The sequence below is a fragment of the Barbatula barbatula genome, assembly GCF_947034865.1.
Source record: "Barbatula barbatula genome assembly, chromosome: 17".
Classification (NCBI taxonomy): Eukaryota; Metazoa; Chordata; class Actinopteri; order Cypriniformes; family Nemacheilidae; genus Barbatula; species Barbatula barbatula.
In genome coordinates, this window is record NC_136780.1 from 14,742,437 (window position 1) to 14,761,516 (window position 19,080).

Below are 19,080 nucleotides of genomic sequence, written 5' to 3' on the forward strand. Positions count from 1 at the left end.
TACGTGCGTTCTCATTATTGACCTTTTGTTGTGCTCTTTGAGATTGCGTCTGTATTTATCGATCTGTTTCTTGCTCTTCAGGTGTTTCTGCAGGAGCTCGGTCGAGGACAGGAAAGCGTGACTTCCTTTAATGACTTGTCCAAACAGTTGCTGCAGGAATATGCCTCCGATGACACGCGCAAGGTCAAAGAGGTCATGGACAAACTCAACAATTCCTGGAAAAACATCAACAACAGGTTTATGTGCACACACGCTCATATATGCGCACAAAAAAACCTGTGAACAAAACCGTGACCTCGGACACAAATATGTCTTGGTTTGATTAGTGACCTTGAAATATTTGGTAACACTTTATTTTACATTCAAAATAATACATTAATATAACTGTAACTATCGATGGCTCTTTGTATAAAAAGTCTGTATTAACTTTTAATTACGAATTCAACTTAATTAACATTAAACTAATCAAACAGCTTATTTACGACAGTAAATTTAAACTTTTCTGTTTCTTTCATTTATGGTTTGAAATTCAAAAAGTTTTACTAAAAGTGATCTCACTGCAAAAACTTTTTGGATGAATTCGTATGATGTCGATCGCAAAAAAGCGCATGATGATTAGACCAAAATAAGCAAGAATGAAGTTCATACTATCATATTTGGAAAGGTGGTCCTCGGAAATGTTTAAACAGTCCTTGGTGGGCCATGAGTTGCAAAAGGTTGAGAACCCCTGACATAGATCCCTCCCGCCGAAACGACAAGTTGTCTTCTTCGGTGACTTTGTGCATGTCATCGCATGTCTGATAAATGTTTCCCTCATGCCTTGACAATCACAAAACCATAACATTTAGTGCCTGCGGCTGTCTAAAGACGCTTTCTGCCACAGAGACAGCAGTAAAAACTGAATTTGATGAATGAATCTGAGCTGAAAGTGTGGTTTTATAACGCTGTGTTAATCTGGTTTTGGTTATCAGGGCGTCGGACCGCCAAACAGCTTTAGATTCGGACTTAAAGACTCTACAGGCGTCTCTTCGAGAGTTGGAGTCTTTCCTTAAATGGCTGCAGGAAGCAGAGACCACCGTTAATGTGTTGTCCGATGCCGCCCAGAGGGAGGGGCTGTCCCAGGACTCCGCCCACATCAAGGAACTGAAAGGTCAACTCGCGGTAAGTGCTTCGTTTAGAGCTAATCTCATGGAACCAGGGTTCCGACTGTTTGCGTACGGTTTTATTTGCCTCGAAGGATCATCCGACCAGGAGCTGCAAAACGTTTTTAGTAACGATTTACACAGAAAATACAATCAGGCTTTGTCATGAAGAACATCAAGTCTTTGCAGACTCAGAAAAGATAAATAGAGATTTTTAAAAATGAAACGCTCACAAGCAAAGCAGAAAGTTTTGCCAATAACTAGTTTACTTGCTCTTTACTTCCAATATTTTGCAGACTCCCTCAATTATTTCATACGTGCCCGGCCCCTAGAAGTTCCATAATGCCAGCCAATCAGATAGAAGCTTGTCATATTCAGCTGGCACTAGCTATTTTTGTGTCAAGTAGCTGGAGCCGACTGAAGGCTAATCTGGGACACGCGATGGCGCAAGTGTGCGTGAGCGAGATTCAATTATGTGGCAGTCAGTCCTCATAAGTTTCTCTGTCAGCCACAGCATACATGTAATCAAGGTGTAGATCGGTTCAGTTGAGAAAGAGCGGATCTTTCTTTCCTTCGTCCTTTCCCTCCCAGATCTTCGTCTCTGCTTGTCCTGTGAGATTCATACGTCACAGTTTGAGCTTTTTATCTGCTGTCCCCTCTGATCACGACTGGGCTGAGTATACCTATGTGTCTCTGACTGTCCGCTGTAAGACTCATCCTGGAAACCTGGACCCAACTCAAATGCATCTCGATGCGCTACAGTAGAATACGTGTCATTCTGTGCACTTATTTAAGAAACCGATTCAATAGTCGCGAGTGCCTACAGCTGGTCAAATCATGTGCTTCTCGAATTATGATGTCATCTTTTGAGCGTGCTTTTGCCACTTTGTGAACAACAAAGTAAACCTAGTGTAATGTGCATTAAAAATGTCAAACTGCAGCATTCACGCTTCACATAAACTATTGTCCATGGATATTTATGACTAATATCATTATTATATTGGTATTATAGGCTTAATCTTTCTTCATTTGCCTAAACATCTGTTGAATTCTGTAGTAATTCAATCACTGTTAGTTGCTTCAAAGCATTCAATTATCCAGCGTCATTATAAATTTGATTAAAAAATGTCCCTTTGTAAATTTCCCTAATTTCCCAAGTTTATCTATTAAAATATCCAGATTAATAAAAAAGGCTTTGGTTTTTTGTGAAGTTACATTCATATGTTCAATAATCTTTATTCATTGCCTAGTGAAGATCTACAAGCGGATCTAAATGTCAACAGAAAAACTTGAGATGAACATGAAAACTTAAGTCCAAATGACATGATTCTGGATGCTAGTGATTCAGTTCATTGAATTCCAATCACCTCGACTGCTGACAGCTCCTTAAAAAAAGCCATTTTACGCAGTTTCATATTTGTGTTTTAACACAACAAGATATGCATTTTTAATCCAAAAAGACTCGACATTGGATTGAAATGTTTTGTTGTTTTGTTGTGTTGTTATCAAGGTAACATTCCAGTTATCAAATGAAGTGCCATTGATGCATGTTTTTATGTGTATGTCATAGTGCTCACTTCAAGTGCTCTGTACTCTATAGCATAATGATGTTCACTTTCCAAAGAAATGTAGTCTTAAAAAGGACACATTATGAGTATAAACACTCTTTCACCGTGGTCGAATCACTTTATTCAGACAGATTTGGGCTTGTTTGCGTCTTCGGTTTATCTTCTTAGTTTTCTTTTTAGTAATTCCAGACATGCCATTTTGTCTGCGCTCATGTTTTTCAAGTCCGCGTTCAGTTAGACGGATTTATTTACAGGCAGCGTGTTTGTAATGTCACCGTCAATGCAGATGACTTGCGTGTTATGATCTCGGCTGATGTCTGTGTTTTGTTCGACGTCAAAGACTGACGTGAAAGAAAGGGACGTATAGATGTCTTTATAATGTCACTCTTGCTTCTTGAAATGCTTTTGCATTTCGCTCCCATCGAGAACCACTCGCCTATTACTTCCATCACAATACAATTCAAGTGCGTTGACGTAACAATGCCTCAGTGTCATGAAGACATCAAACAAGAAAAATCTTTCTTTGTAATTGTCACAGTTTATAATGTATCTGTTTATTTTAGTGCTATTTTCAGTTTAGAGGCAACATTTCAATTTTCCATTTAGTTTGTTTTTCCAAAAATGTTTTGGTCAATATTTGATTTGATTTCAATGAACATTCTTGAATTTGACATTTTTCTAAGCTTAAATAACCTTGCTTTTATCTGATGTATTGTTGCGCTGAACAGTTTATTTAACATGAAAACGTTGATGTCGGGCTTAATTGGAATGTGAAGAGTTGCCTGCCGGGGTTTAATGATGTCAACGGTCTTGCAATTTCATGAAAGACATTATATCTTTAGTATAATGTGCAATAAAAAAATACATTTACATTAATGTATTTGGCAGACGCTTTTATCCAAAGTGTGTTCACTGGGATTCGAACCCGCGACTTTTGCGCTGCGAGCGTAGTGATCTTCCAGTTGACGTACAGGAACACCAGAGGATTCATTTAATTTGTAATTGATGTAAATATTTGTAATACGTGTCATCGTAAGCAAGAACATTACCGCTCTGATCTGTCCCCGCTCGTGTCTCGAATGCATCTCACTGCTCCATTTCTGTCTGTCTCTCAGGAGACGTGCTCATTTTCAGTAAGTGTGTCAGCCTCATTCATTCCCTTTCTGAATTTTCTCTCTCTGTCTCTCTCTCTCTCTCTCTCTCTCCCGTCGTCTTGCTTTAGGGGCTCCGCCGGAGTTTCTCCCGTCCGTTACGTGGTCCCTTCTCTCTACCCCCTCCCTCCCTCGGTCAGTCTGTTTCTTCAGTTTTGCGTTATCCTCTCTCTGTGAGTCTTGTTTACGGCTGGCGAGGAGAGCGCTCATTACCGCCGCGCTCCAGTCTCCTCATCTGAGCGCGAGCGAGTGTGTGTGCGGGACATGTTTGTCAGGGCTCGTCGCATTTCTCTCGGCTGGTGGTGGGGGAGATGCGAGCGCGTGTGAGCGTGTGGAGGAGAGGATGCGCGCTCTCAGACGCTGGCAGTCGTGTGCAGGCATAGTTAAGATGATGGCTGTAGTTCGGACGTCTCTGCAGAAAGTGGTGGTCTTCTTACACCGGCTCCAGAGAATGGCCATATCATCACCGCGATACCAGAAACTGTGCAAGGTCAGTCCCGTCCGCACTCTCGCCGTTCTGTGTTTGTTGGACTTTACGGTAGTTTGGTTTATCAGGATGAAGTTCAGGTTAATGGTTTATCCAAACAGTTTATGTGCGTTCTTTGTAGGATTTGTTTGCATTTTTTGTTGTTGTTTTTGGTAAACTCCTTTTGATGGCGTTATGTTGTTCTTCGCTTTGAAGGAAGGACTGTTGTTGTGTATGTTTGTGTATTTGCAATAACAAACAAGTTTAACGTTTTTTCAGATGTTGTGGAGAAAACTTGTTCAAACCACACATGAGTGAGATTTGAAAGAAATGGTGTGTAAAGTTTGATGCGATATGTGGCGGGTTTTATGTTGTTTACTATTTAAGAGGAAGACACGTTTTAATAACGTTTAATAGATGTTGTTGTGATGTTTCACAGAATTGATAAGACTTGTGTTAATAATATGGGATATGTGTGTTGCTGTTTTTAGCTGTCAACAGTAGGAACTGTGACCAGTCATCCTTTGAACGTGTGTGATAAAGATTAGGCAAAGCAACAGCTGCTTCCATATTCAGAATTTTGCTGAAATCCTCGTAGAATATACGACCACACACACACATTTCTCAGTCACCAACCGCTGAGAGACAAATAGCTTCTCTAACAATATCAAACTCATCTTTGTGTGTGTTTATTAAAGAAGCGGTAGCACGTGGCAGTGTGTTTGTAAGTGAGAGAGGCTGTGTGTCATGGTAAGATCCGTTCCCGCATCTGTGCTGTAAAGGGGTCGTATTCACACACTTCTGTAGTTTCGTTTGAAGTGCTCTTAGAATGTTGGTCAAGGTTTCTTCCACCGAGCGCGAGCATTTGCCACCCTGACAATTTACTGCCGTTTTCCTGATGCGTCTACCTGCAAGACTCTGTGTGCAAATGACCTCGCTTGAGTAGAAAACATACACGGACCGCCAAATGTCAAACTGATGTTTATCGGGGACGGGTCAAAGTGATGAATATTGAATAGCTGTCGATGTACAAAAAGGGGAGGTCGTAAGTTAAGGAGGTCACGGTTGTAGTTAGGATTTCTGAAGAAGCGTTTATTGTAGGTTGGTCACGTTGCACACTAAACAGACCGAAAAGTGATAAAACACTTGAATTATTTGAGTTACGCTAGTCTGGAAAGAACATTAGGAGTCAAATCAGAGTAAGCTGCTCAGCATGAAACATATCATGAAAAGCATGAAATGAATACAATCCTAGGGAAGTAGCCGGAGGTTAAAGGAGTAGTTCACTATAAAATCGAAATGTCATGATAATTCGTTCACCCACATGTCGTCCTTTTGAGGAAAGGGTTCTTATCCTTATATCTATGTTTAAAAAAGGATTTTTTTTTTCGTTTTCTTGGAAAGTGAGCAATCGTTTTGCTAGACAACACCCTTATTCATCGGCTGGTGTCGTCTGGAGCCTTTTGAAGCTGCGATGAAACTGAACTTTGGATCTTAACCAACAGCCCCCCGTTGAAGTGCATTACATGGATAAGAACCGGGAAAGCTTTCCTCAAAAGCCTCGATTTGTTTTCAACAGAAGAAAGAAACATATGACGGCTTGTGTGACATGTGGGTGAGCGAATTATCATGAACATTTTATTTTATAGCAAACTACCCCTTTAAGTGAGCTGGTCGAAAGATGAAACGGCGTGGCAGTGGGAATCTTTAGTCTCTGAGGGATTTGCTTTCGATTCGGTTTTAAAGTGATTCTTGATTCATGTGTCAGTTTTTCAGCAGCCGTGCAAGCCGAGGTAAGTGAAGACGACTCTGTGTCGGAAGATACCTGAAATCTGTGCTCTGATCTGTATCAGAAGCAACCGGGGATTTTACTGTAAATGCCACATCAAAGCGACTTTAAACTTTGCGGTTGTGAATCGGTTCGTGCCAATTTCTCTGTGATATATTGCATATGAGAATCGTGATTTATGTGCAAATATGTTTTAAAAATAAGAATTCATGACAGAATATTGGCTGACTTTGGGATGTTATACAGTAAAGCTTATTCAGCCGTTTTGTGCTTGACTTCCAAACGTATCTGAAAGCTCTCACGCATGTTTTTTTACACAATGCATGTTCAGTTCTTCCTCTGCACTTCAAACTCGTTTGACGTACATTGTCGCAAGGGCAATTGGTTTTCTGTTCGAAATTGTTCAAAAAATCTTCTTTTGTGTTCTGCAGAAGGAAGAAAGTCATACAGGTATGAAATGACAAGATGCTCTTACGTAAAAAAATGACAGAATGTGTCATTTTTACACCGCTAGCAAAGTCATCCCTGTGTCTACACCTCAGGAGGTTTAATTACTGCTGAAATCAAGGTGACTAACAGAAATCCAGGGAAGGAGTCACAGCCCCCAGGTCGAGAGACCCCGCACTGGATTACAGACAATCTTAATAACGCCCTCGAGTCTCAGCCCGATGCGTCACTCGTCTGATTGGCTCATTTATCCTGTGTGTGAAATCCTTCAGATAAGAAGCACACACTCCAGGAGCATTTAACCTCTCCTGGGTCAACTCTCCCCTGAGGAAAAGAAGTTAGTCCTCGCTCGATTAAACGGCCGTGAGCCAGATGGAGGCGGTGCGGTGATCGTTTAAGCATTCCTGGGCGGCACTGCTGGCTCTGCACCCTTGGGAAGGCATCAGTCATTCTGCACTCTCCTCTGGGAGGAATCCATCTTTTGGAGATGGCCTGAGCCTCCCTGGGCCTGTTCCCCCGCACCGCCGCCTTATGAGTGTGATGAATTAGTCCTGCTTGGACTGAGCCACAAGTGTGTGCAGGTGTGATTGTGCCTCTGCCGATACAATTCCAGCCTTTCTCTGCCTGCACATGCTGAAAATGAACAGTAATCTGTTATTCAACAAGTAGATTGCTTACTGTACGCTGATACACGATGTTGAGCTTATAAGGATTTATAACGTTGTAGCTGTCGGGCACGATTTTGTTGATAATGTCAGTTTGAAACCATTCAATCTACGTAAAGAGAAGTACGTCAAGTAACCGGAAGTAACCTGCAATTTTATGTTTCACACAGAGGTGGCGATAAAGAGGCAAACATGAATTCCTTTTTTATGAGTGTGTTGAAACTAAAAGGACACACACTTTTCTGTACAGTAATACAGTGATGTCATTGAAGGAAAGCGTTTGAATGCAATAATATAAAGCTTGTATTTTTGACACGTTTAAAAAAGTAAAAAAAAAAATTTTATATGATTGCATACTATATGGCTTGTTGCGATAGTCTGTGGCACCGGTGATACGCGGTGTCCACCCGCCAACGGCTTACATCACTTACATCACCGACCCCAACCGTCATTTAGCATTTTTATAGTAATAAATCACTTAGTTCAGTTAAACTTAGTTCGGCTGCTGCATTCAGCGTAAGCGGAAACAAGTGTCGCAGCAAACATAGCTTTTCGTTACATATTCCCATTCTTATTCATTTGTTTTTTGCACAGTGTGTGCCGTGCTGTCTGGTTTTGTTGATATAGGTAACTTATTTAACGTAAAGGTTTTTTATTTTGTTTCTTATTTATTTGCATGATGTGTGTCGTGATTATTCGTTTTGTAAAAGGCAACCTATCTGACGTTAAGGATTTTCATATTTCGTATCTTATTTTATTGCATAGTCTGTGCAGTGGTTATTGTTTTGTACGGTCTGTGTTTAATATAAACAAATGTCATCGTACTTTTTTGTAGTTTTGTGTTTTTATTGAGAAAAGATTTTGACCCACAAATAATTCAAGCAACTGCCGTTCCCAAATTGCCGCTAATTCAAAACAAAGTAAAATGGCCGCATCTTCGACAACCCCACAGCAAACCCCTCACCTCCCGGTGTCACCGGTACTACCTGTGTTTTTGACATGTTGATTAAACGGTGGAAAAATGTCATCACCGCCACATTCCTAATACTGGATATTATCGGATAAATTTCGGTAAAGAAAATAATTTTTTGATGGAACTTCAGGGGATAAATCAAAGTAATGCTAATTTGTTCAAACACTCAAGGTTTGAGTAGACATTTTATACATGCAGTACATTAGGTTAAAATACTCCAACAGAACATTATTTAACCGACTGAAGTGCAGAAGTTCTGGGGAAGTTGCTTGGTTACAGTTAGACCGTTACATAACGTATTCTCGCATTTACATTTTATTGAAATGTTGCAGAAAATGTGCCTATTACCTGAAAGATGTCACGGACGTTCCCTTGTGTCCGTGACAGCACAAGATTGAGTTGGTTTGGGAAAGTAAGTTCCCGAAGATCAACTCTTACAGTTGTTCATGAATTTGAACTATTTTGTGAACAAACCCACTAAGTCTGGTTAAGTCTTCAGTGTGTGAAAGCAAACAAAAGCAGTAGCTGGTTCAGCAATCATGGAAGTTCGTTCGATGTTTTGCTTAATTCAGTGAAAATGTCCTCACCGTTCCATCAGCCAGACGTGCAGTTCTGACCCCCGGCCGCTCGCTGCTGTTCTCCGGCGTGGTGACCCTGCCGTGGGTTTAGAGGGTTGAAGATCGTTTCACACAGTCGCACTAGTCAGTGTTTTCCTCTTTCACAATAAAACTCCCGTCTTTTCATCTCCAGTGCGCACACACTCTGAGTCACGGCTCTCACTTGATGCACATTTGCACTGTTGTCCATTGCAAAGATGCTACATGAGTGTGTGTGAATGTAGATTGAAATGTGTGCCTGAGTAGACGGACATCGAGATTAATCTGAATTTATGAGCCAGGTCATCAAAAATTGCCACATTTTAGGAACAAGAGGTGTATGCGCTGGCTATAAATCTCTCCTGACATTGCTTGATATATCGTCTGTCCTTGGACTGAGATGTCTGGTCTGAAACGTCATCTCCTGGCCGGTAAACTATATTGACAGCAATCACTTGTTGTTGTTGTTGTTGTTGGTGTTTAATCTCTTCGTCTGTGTGTAATTTTCTCAGCAGGCGATCAATAAAGGTCTGTCTGAGACGTCTTCATATACATACATGCTGCCCGGCCTCTCCCGCACTGATCGATACGGCCCACTCTCGCGAACAAAGACCCACATCTCCATTCATCTGTCTCTTTCAGTGCAATCCTTCGCTGTGGGGTGGTAGTCAAGGCGTGACGCCTAAAGGAATGATGGCTTTCCTCATCTCACCCGTTTGTTTCGCCGTTCTGTCCATGCAGACAGCGGCTCTTTCATCATTCTGCCGCTCTCTACATGGTCACGTCTCGTCTTTTCTATCCACGTTTTTTCTCGCTTCGTTTGTTGCTTTGTCCGCATTGGTCTCTTCACATTTTTTCTTGTCTTGTTTCGTTTGTTCTTATCTGGATTTTCTTTTCACGTTTTTTTTTCTCTGTTCACTTTGTCTAGTTTTGTCTAGTCTATTTTTTTCCTCATTTCTCTTCCCCTCACATATCGTCCTTTTAAAATAACTCTGTGTGGACTTCATCGTTGAGGACCGATGCTTTTTCTAAGAGCAAAACATTCCCAGAGTGTGGCTAAAATCCTGCCTTCCGGTGTGAGTCAGTGAAATGAGTCGGCATCCATCTCTACTCCGGCCAGCGCTTTCAGCTTTTGCTGCTGGACTGTCAGAGAATAAAACAAATAAAAACACCAGAAGATTTATTATTGGACTGCGTGTGTGATGACTGTAGATAAATACAGAGGCAGTTTTCTTCTAGGCACAGAACCAGGACTAAAGTCACTTAAGACGGATAAATATCTTCCTGGACCTGATCAATTATTTATATACAAGAGAGAACAATGAAGTGAGACACTGCACACATATATATCTAGATGAAAGTTCCCCTGTTGTTTGACGGGCACAGGCGCGTTCCGCTGGGAATGAATGTCAGGACTGCTAAACAGATCGTATCAAAGATGGGAATGACCAGTCAGCTTGCTTTCTTGTGGCTGTTGATCAGATATCGATTACATATCGATCTTCCAACACAAAGCTTCCAAGAGTTCTTCAGTTAAAATGAGGATGTTGGAGCTGCTGGATCATTCACACACCTGTCAGGTTGTTAGTTTGGTCTGCAAAGCCTCATAAATCTGGGAGATTAAAAGCTTTGTTTAAAATGAATGAACTGTGTGACAGTGTCACCGAGGCCGGGAAAAGAGCGATGTGCTGCTTTTGCTTTAGTCTAATCTAGCTCTGTTAACCTTTAACACTGACTACCTGCTGCCTGTACAGACTCCAGCTCAAACTCTTCTGACTTTAGATCTGCTGACTCTGCATCAATCTTGTTCTCATTTTTCCATCTCAAACTTTGCCTTTGCAGAGGCTGTTTCAAACTTCATATTGCTACTGACTCTGTTTCTTACTCTGTCCATGATTGATCTATATCTCCCTCTATTTATGATGCTCCGTCTCCGACTCAACCTCTACTGACTCTTTTTCTTTCTCTACCTGTGATTGATCTCTGGTGTCTTTCACTTAGGGATTCACACAGAACGTGTTTTAACATTCCAATGCGCTACTTTTCCATTGTTTTTCTATGTAAACACGCATTTGACAGACGTGCAGGAACGTTACCGTGGCTCTTTTAAGACAACGTGTTAAATTCAAACAATTTGAGCGCTGCTCATAAATGTCAGTTCCAAAGCAGCACAGATGAATTTTGGGGGCGGGGCAAGTGTTGCGAACTTCTGTTTATAGTAGCAAGTTGGCATAATATGGAAACTTGCCGGAGACGTATGGAGACACTTTATTTGCTTTTTAAAAAACATTCCTGACCGCTGCATCTCACGTTTTTAGACGTAAAGACGCATTCTGTGTGACATGCATAGTCAATGACTCGTATAGACGCGTACTCGCAGCAGGCGGTGCGAATGACGGGAATAGGTCAACAATATTGCCAAAAACGTGCGATCTAATCTTCTGCAAAGGTTGAAAATATTTGTCATTTCACATCCCTCATGCGGAAATAGCGAACTAATAAAGAGCGTGGAACGCAATTGTTCGTGTTTGATGTGAACTCAGCATTAAAGTGACAGTTTCCCGAAAAATGAAAATTCTGTCATCACATGCTCACCCCCATGTCATGTCATACCTGTTTCAATGACTTTGTTCTGATGAAAACAGAGAAATATATTTGTAAGAATGTTGGCAATTTTCAATTCTGCGACATCATTAAATGGTAGTCAAAGCTGCCCTAAACTGTTTGTGTTCCTAAATTCTTTAAAATATCTCACTTTGTGTTGAACCAAACAAACTATAGTGGGGGATGATGTCACAGAACTAAAAATGGCTAACATTCTTACAAATATATGTCTTTGTCTCTAACAGAACAAATAAATGTATATAGGTTTGAAACTATCTGAGGGTGAGTAAATGATGACATAATGTATTTAGAAAGATGTCAAGGCAAGTTGAGATGGAGTCAAAACAAGAGCTTGGAGCACACCAAACCACCGTGTCCCCCAGTGGGGTATCATGGGAGTTCGCTGTCATAACTCTTCTCATTTTGCCCCTGTTTAAATGTCTATCGTCTCCTCACACATACACAAGCACAAACTTGCTTATGTCTTTGAATAGATCTGAAATCTCTTTTTCACATGCTAAAACATTCCCACACACTCCACTTTCTCAAGACTTGTCACGGCAGTTCCTCTCGAAGCGGCGGTCCTGTGTGACAGCCCGTCTCTGTTCTTTAGCCCTCCATGTCATTTCCCCTCTCCTGTTCGCACATTCATTAGGAAGACACTGTTATGCCCTGAGGTGTTGTTTGCTACATCCATCTCTTTCTCTGCCGTTGTCTCGATGGCAACTGTTTTAAACTTCCTGGAAAACTTTCTACTGGCGCTGGCAGTATTTTGGAAGAGCAAATCAGCCGATGATAATAATGCAGCAGATAAACCCACACACAGACACACACTCTCTCTCTGTCTAATCACTGAGAATGTTTGCATTCACATAATCCATTCCACTTATTCAGGGTCAGTTCGATAGTGTTTAGCTTCAAGGCGGAGAGCCAGACAAAAACAAGCTGATCGTTGATTAGATGTTGTTCGGCTGTAGTCTCTCAAGACCACGTGCACACACACACACACACTCGCGCTGCTGTGGAGACTCTGCTCTATAAACTTGCAAATTGGTGAGATTGGCAAATGGATTTGCTCATCCTTGACTCAATGTCTTAACCTGATGTGATGCGATCATGTGAAGGATCAAAATGTTGCTTTGCTTCCATTTCAGTAAGGTTGTGTTGTGTAGCCCCGCCCACAGTGATATCTCCTTGGATCAAACCCACGACCTTGGCGTTGTTAACATCGTGCTCTTGGAATTAGATAATCCATTAGCTAACATGAACTAACAATGAACACTGCTGCATTTATTAATAATATTCCTTGTTCATTTAAGCATTTACTAATACATTATTAAAATCAACAATGTGACTGTTAACATTAGTTAATGCACCATATACTAACATGAATAACTGTATTGACATGAACTAACGTTAACAAGGATAAATTCATGCTGAAAAACTAAATTGTTTATTGTTAGTTAATGTTAGATAATGCGTTTACTAATGTTAACTAATAGCACCTTATTGTAAAGTGTTACCTTTTATTTTATTGTATAATAATTGTAGTGCATAATCGATTTGTTGAATGTTGTGGTATGTTCATCTTATTAAATAAAACATTTGTTGAATGGGTCCTGTAGTTCGGTCGCATTTAAAGAAAGCGTATGGTACATTGACATCCAGCGGCTGAACTTGGTATCGCAGTCCAAATTCAAAATATTGGAGAGACAAGTTTAGCCGAGTAACGGTTCTTCTTGGTTTGTTTTGATTGTTATCAGAAATAATCTACAGGCGCTCTATTGTTTGTGAATGTGTACCGGAAGTAAAGGGCAGTCAACGAACGTATACATGCGCAGTAACTTTTGTTTATGTTGTCTTAATATTTGTTCTGGTTGTGTTGCGCTGCACAACGTCGTCACTTTCAGTGTGGATACAGAAATGACTTGTCATGTCACAACTGGTTAGGCTGTAAGTGATAATGTAATGAACTGAAGCATTGAGCTGTAATAACTCTGCCATCTGTTTTGCTTCTGTTTAGATAGTCTGCCAAAACTGCAGCATCAAAACTAAGTATATATAATGCAATTTATTTCCTTAATAAGCTATCTACACATGAACATGTATTTCTGTTATATTTCTTCTTAGCCACTTATTTTGTGCGCATTTTATCAGTGCGTCTTATTTTAAATGAAAAAAAAAACATGCAAATAAATTACACTCCGCCACTTCAAATGTGTTTTGAATAACACCGTTTTGGTTGAGCCTAAATCCATTAACACGAGTGGATCTCATCTTTCGATTCCAATCCCCCCATTGTTTAAAACAATGTATAATATATATATATTGTGTGTGTGTGTGTATACATAATATAATACATATAAAGCTTATGTTAACCAGTAAGATGTATGTTTGTTTTATAATAACCAAAAACAGAAATGTCTAATGCTTAAAAAAATTAGTCATTGCGGCATGCTGACGATGCAACAGTTACATTTACTGATGACATCATAAAGCATCCCCATGGTAACCATCAGCTTCCTGTGACCTCAGAAAGATTTGTAATGTTAAAGTGATTTTTAAGAGGCAAAACAAAATGTTCCCATGTTTTACACGTCCTCAAGGCATCCTGACTGAATATGACTTTCTTCTTGAAGAATAATGCAGTCGAAGTTTTAATACCACGTATCATTTGACTTCCAAGCGGGAGTGAATGGGCGTCGACTTTTTGAAGGTCCAAAAAGTGCATCCATCGATTAAAGTACCACTCGACACAGCTCTGTGGTCTTAACACATGTCTTCAGAAGCAAATCGATGCGTTTCTTTTAGAGAAATATCCATATTGACAACGCTATTAACGTTGATGTCTAGCTTCCGTTTTCCCTCGGCTGCACATTAACTTGAGGCTTGTTTTTCCGGCATATGACGCAGTTGTGTCGTAAGTTCCGGTGACGTAATTTGCCGGGAAAAAAAGCCTCTGGTTCACTACGCCCCCGTTATATCGCTTGGAAGAACGTGGTGTTATATCTCCGACTGCCGTATTCTTCAAGAAGCAGGTCATATTCAGTCCGAATGCCTTGAGGGTGAGTAAAACATGGGGTAATGTTGTTTTGCCTGTGAAATATCACTTTAACACAGTGGAATGCGCAACCACAGCTTGTTAAAACATTATAGCGTCCACACTCAGGATGATCATTAGTTCACACACAGCTTAATATTTCACAAAAGTTAAAATAGACTTTGTGTAGAAAATGTGTTTGATCAGAGCAGGTCAAAGCACTGCACCATCCTCTTAGCAAATTGAACGGATATGATGGAGAAGTGAACTAATAATGATTTTGCAGCGACGAAAAAGTTCCTCATTATTTTTTATGACCTTTTCCTACTTTTTGATCCTTTAAAGTAAAACAATCAGTTTTTATTCTTTTTACTTATTTCCTTTTTCCACTGCCGTGCTTTTATGGTTTTGTGCGTGCGAAGACCCTATTCGTATGCGAAGCCTGAATTACATTTTGACAAAATCCTAAATGAGCCTGTCAGACTGCTAAGAGTTCAGTAAACTTAAATTCATTTATTTAATGATAATGTACAGCCAGAAAATGTACAGATAATGTGCTCTTATATTCCTTTAGCGTGCTTCATTAAGTCAGAATGCAGACGTCAGAAAGACTTCTGAGAATGTCGATGTAATTTGTCGGCACATTTGTAGACGTGGTGATGTGAGATAATGATGACGGAGAGCTCCAGGAATGTTTGTCAGGTGTCTCGCTGCGGTTTATTCTTGTCCGCGTGTTCCTTAGGAGGAGTCGAAAGTTTGATGAAGTGACACGTCTCGTCCCCTAATGAGGGAAGATCAAAGAGAAAATCAATCGGACAACATCAGCCGGCGGAATAAACTCAACCTTCAGCACTGATGTTTTTCTTTTACACGTTCTCTTCGTTCTCTAGATTGAAAACACAACCAAATATCAGCCGTTTTTTTCTTTTCATTTTGTCCTGATTATTCTGTGATATATGGCTCCATCCACCTGATGGCATACAAAAGTATCAGTATTCATTTCCGTATAATGATACAGGATTGTGTTACAAGTTAAAACGATTTGAGAACGCATTGAACTTGTTATGGAATATAGTTCAGACTGAGATGATGTATTCGGTTGAAAATAATGTAGGGCAGGACACTCAGATTTGATTGGACTGTGAAAAGTAGGCTGTTATGCTAATGGTTCAGATTTCTTTTGCCCACCTACATGACAGCAGAAAAGACGTTTCAAATGGCAATGAATATCAAGTTATTACATTTTGATTATGATTATGAATTATTGTGCAAAATGACTTTTTAGTAGGCCTATAGCACACACGGATGTGTCATTCACAATATGCAATCAACATTTACAGGATTAAATTAAAAAGTAAATAAGATACATTTTCAGATATTTATCCAGTGGGAAATGTCATTACTGAGAGGTTTGTTCTTTTAATGCTCAAGTGATGTCATTCATTTCTCAGATATGGTTTTTAAAGAGATGGTTCACCCAAAAATAACAATTCTGTCATCATTTATTCACCCTCATGTCATTCAAAACCTGTTTATGACCAGATCACAACGTCTCTTTTTTGTCTATACAATGATATATAGAGATGGTGGTCAGTGTTGTTTGGTTTTCAACCATATTTTTCAAAATATTTCACTGTAAACAAATAACATATTTTCAAAATTTTCTAAGAGCTGAGGCAATAGTAAAATGCATAAAAATTGCCGATTTTCATGTAACATTTAAGGTTTTCCTGTAAGTCTTTTTCTGTAATTTGACGGTTTGTTTACATCTGGAAACGATACACAGTAAAATAACACAAAGGTTTTCAATGACATAAGTAAATGATGACAGAATTTAAGTATAAGTATAATAGATATAATTTTTATCCTCAAAAAACTAAATCATACTGAAATGAAACGGCAGATTGTACAAGTGCAGATAACAGCTAAAATAATTTTGCATATTGTTACGAACTTCTGTGAAACTCGAAAAGAAAACGCACACGATTAGGTGAAAAGAAATATATATAAATATCATATTTGCAAAGTACTCCGTTAATCTCATTAGGAGAAACAATCGAGACATTGAAAATATTTTTTGTTTGGGTATATGTACCACCACAGCAGAGATGAAGAACAGCATAGAGCATAAGCGGATGGCTCCATCCTTCAGCCGTAACCTCCCGCTGGTGTTTGTGGTTCATTTCTATTGCTCTTGTAATACTTTTATGATGATGTTTTTTAGTCAATCGATTCGGTTAAAACTTTAACACATCAAGTGTGTGTCTTTGTTTACCCAGCAGCCTTCAACAGCCAGACAGAGAGAGAGGGAGACGGTCAGTATATAAGGGGAAGAGAGAAACCTTGTGCCGCTCCGACAGCATGTTGTGATTAAGAGTGTTAGTGTCACCGTGTTAAATGAGCAACTGGATACATCACGCTTCACAAAAGCCAGATTTGCTTGTACTATGACACGTGCATCATTTGTAGGTCAAAGAGAGTCTTGTATCTCAGTTTATTCTGTGTTGTCTGTATTTTCACGACACTTCCGTGTGCAAATAACATAAAGCAGTCCTGCCCTCTGATAGCCCTGCAAATATATTTACCGCAGTATAATCGATATAGTAATATCTCTCATGACACATTTATACATCCACAGGATATACACTCCGTCCCGGCTGTCCTGCTTGATAAACTCATCTGTCGGGGTCTTTCATGTACCCATGTGAACCGCATTAACAGATGGGCGGAACATTTGTGTACTCAATGGTTAAGACTGACGCATATGCACTCTCAAATGCTACTCGGATTGAACGCCGCACGCTTTCTTTGCAAGCGCGTGTGTGGGGTCATTGATTTTTAATGCTTTAAAGGTAAAAGCAGATCAGCTTCATATAATACATTCAGTCCATTTACTGTCTAATGGAGCACACGCACAGAGAGAGAGAGATAGAGAGAGAGAGAAAGACAGAGAGAGAGAGAATGAGTTTGATGGAGTGTGCATTCCCTCTCTCTGGATGGAGCGTAACATTATTTAAGAGGAGATTGCTGACCAGGCTGAATGAGAAGCGGTCAGAAAAGTGATCACCTGACCTTGTTTTCCAGATCATTGATATTTCTGATGTAGTGACCATGGCTTCCCAGCATCCCACAGTCAATGTTTTTATCAAAGCTTTCTCAGCTCGCTCGCTCGCTCTCTTTCTCTCTCTCTCTCTCTGTGCCGGAAATATATGCTTTACACAACAGATCAAAGCAAACTGAGTTATAAGTACTTTCAGTAATGTTCTGACCATTAGGAGTGCTGTACTCCCTCACAATGCGTGAACGATGGCCACATATTGGTTTGTCTCCAGCTCCAGATGTTGTTTGTTTGTTGGGTTATGTCTCCGCTTCATAAGACGCCTCATATGGCCTCCTCTTCAGCCAGAACGTTCTCATCTGGAACATTAAGAAACTCTTTTACACATTAACCTCTCTCTCTCCATCTCAAATTCAATACAAAGTTTTTAGAAAATGTTAATTAAAAAACTAAATTAGAAATCCTCTCTTTCTCCATGTTTCTTTGTCGAAGCTATTGGAAATACTTATTTTAGACTGTTTCATCGGATGCCTCCCAGTGAACTTCCATTTTGTGTTTGGCAGGTATCTAATAATATAACAATTTACATTTTATTTAATTTATGTTCACCACAATCGTGGCATATGTGATCACACTCTTATAATAATGATAATGGCAATAAAAAGTCACGAGTTATGGAGATACTCGGTTTCAGAATGAAAGCAAAGATATAATAACTCAAATTTTTGTTTTGCAGTTCATTTCTATAGTGCGCTTGTGTCCACCGAGTCTGTCCCTGCTCAAGTTGTCTATGTACAGCTCATCTATTTTATTCTTGAATGGTTTCGTGCTGTTATGACGCTTTCATCCTGTGCCAGGGTCTCATTTGGATGTGTGGTGTCTCATTGGTGAATTGTTGTTTTGTTCTCACTGTGGTGGAGGGCCGTCGCTTCAGTCGCTGATTCTAATAAGCTGACGGGAATCTCTGTGGTACGCTGTCGTTTTATTGCGTGTCTGTCTCTCGCTAACTCATCTAAATGATTATATCAAATGATTGTAGCAGCAGGTTTCGGGTCAGTGTGATGTACTGCTTAGACAGATGCTGCGTTTAATGTGTTTGCAAGCAGAGCTGATAGATCAGCACTTACTGTAGGAATCCATGACACACACACGCGCACGCACACACACGCACGCACGCACACACTCTCTCTCTCTCTCTCTCGCTCTCTCTCGCTCTCTCTCGCTCTCTCTCACTCTCTCTCACTCTCTCTCACTCTCTCTCTCTCTCTCTCTCACTCTCTCTCACTCTCTCTCTCTCTCGCTCTCTCTCGCTCTCTCTCGCTCTCTCTCGCTCTCTCTCTCTCTCATGTTCAGGAGAGATTGCCGGACAACCTTCAATCCTCTCATCTGCCCTTTTCCCCTCTGAGACGAAAAGAATCTTAAACGCTCTCTTCTGGCAGCCGTGAAAACTCTTGCACTGACGCACACCACCCGTTTGGAGAGACAATTCAACACAACCAGTTTTGACTGTTTATGTAAACTATCTGATTTTTTGTTGAACTGATTTGTGATGTGTTTCATTCTCACGTAAGAACGAAATAG

The 19,080-nt window shown here is 40.2% G+C and overlaps 1 protein-coding gene across 5 annotated transcripts in view; it reads left to right on the forward strand.

Annotated features, from left to right (window-relative positions):
• Positions 1-19,080, forward strand: part of LOC306906988 (utrophin-like) — a gene marked incomplete at its 3' end in the record, with an annotated part of 107,437 nt that overhangs the window by 18,882 nt on the left and 69,475 nt on the right. For all 5 annotated transcript variants that reach the window (XM_079478780.1, XM_079478782.1, XM_079478781.1 and 2 more), the window contains exons 28-29: positions 82-236; positions 972-1,161. In XM_079478780.1, coding sequence (XP_079334906.1) covers positions 82-236; positions 972-1,161 — 345 coding nt within the window. The remainder of the gene's footprint in view (positions 1-81; positions 237-971; positions 1,162-19,080) is intronic.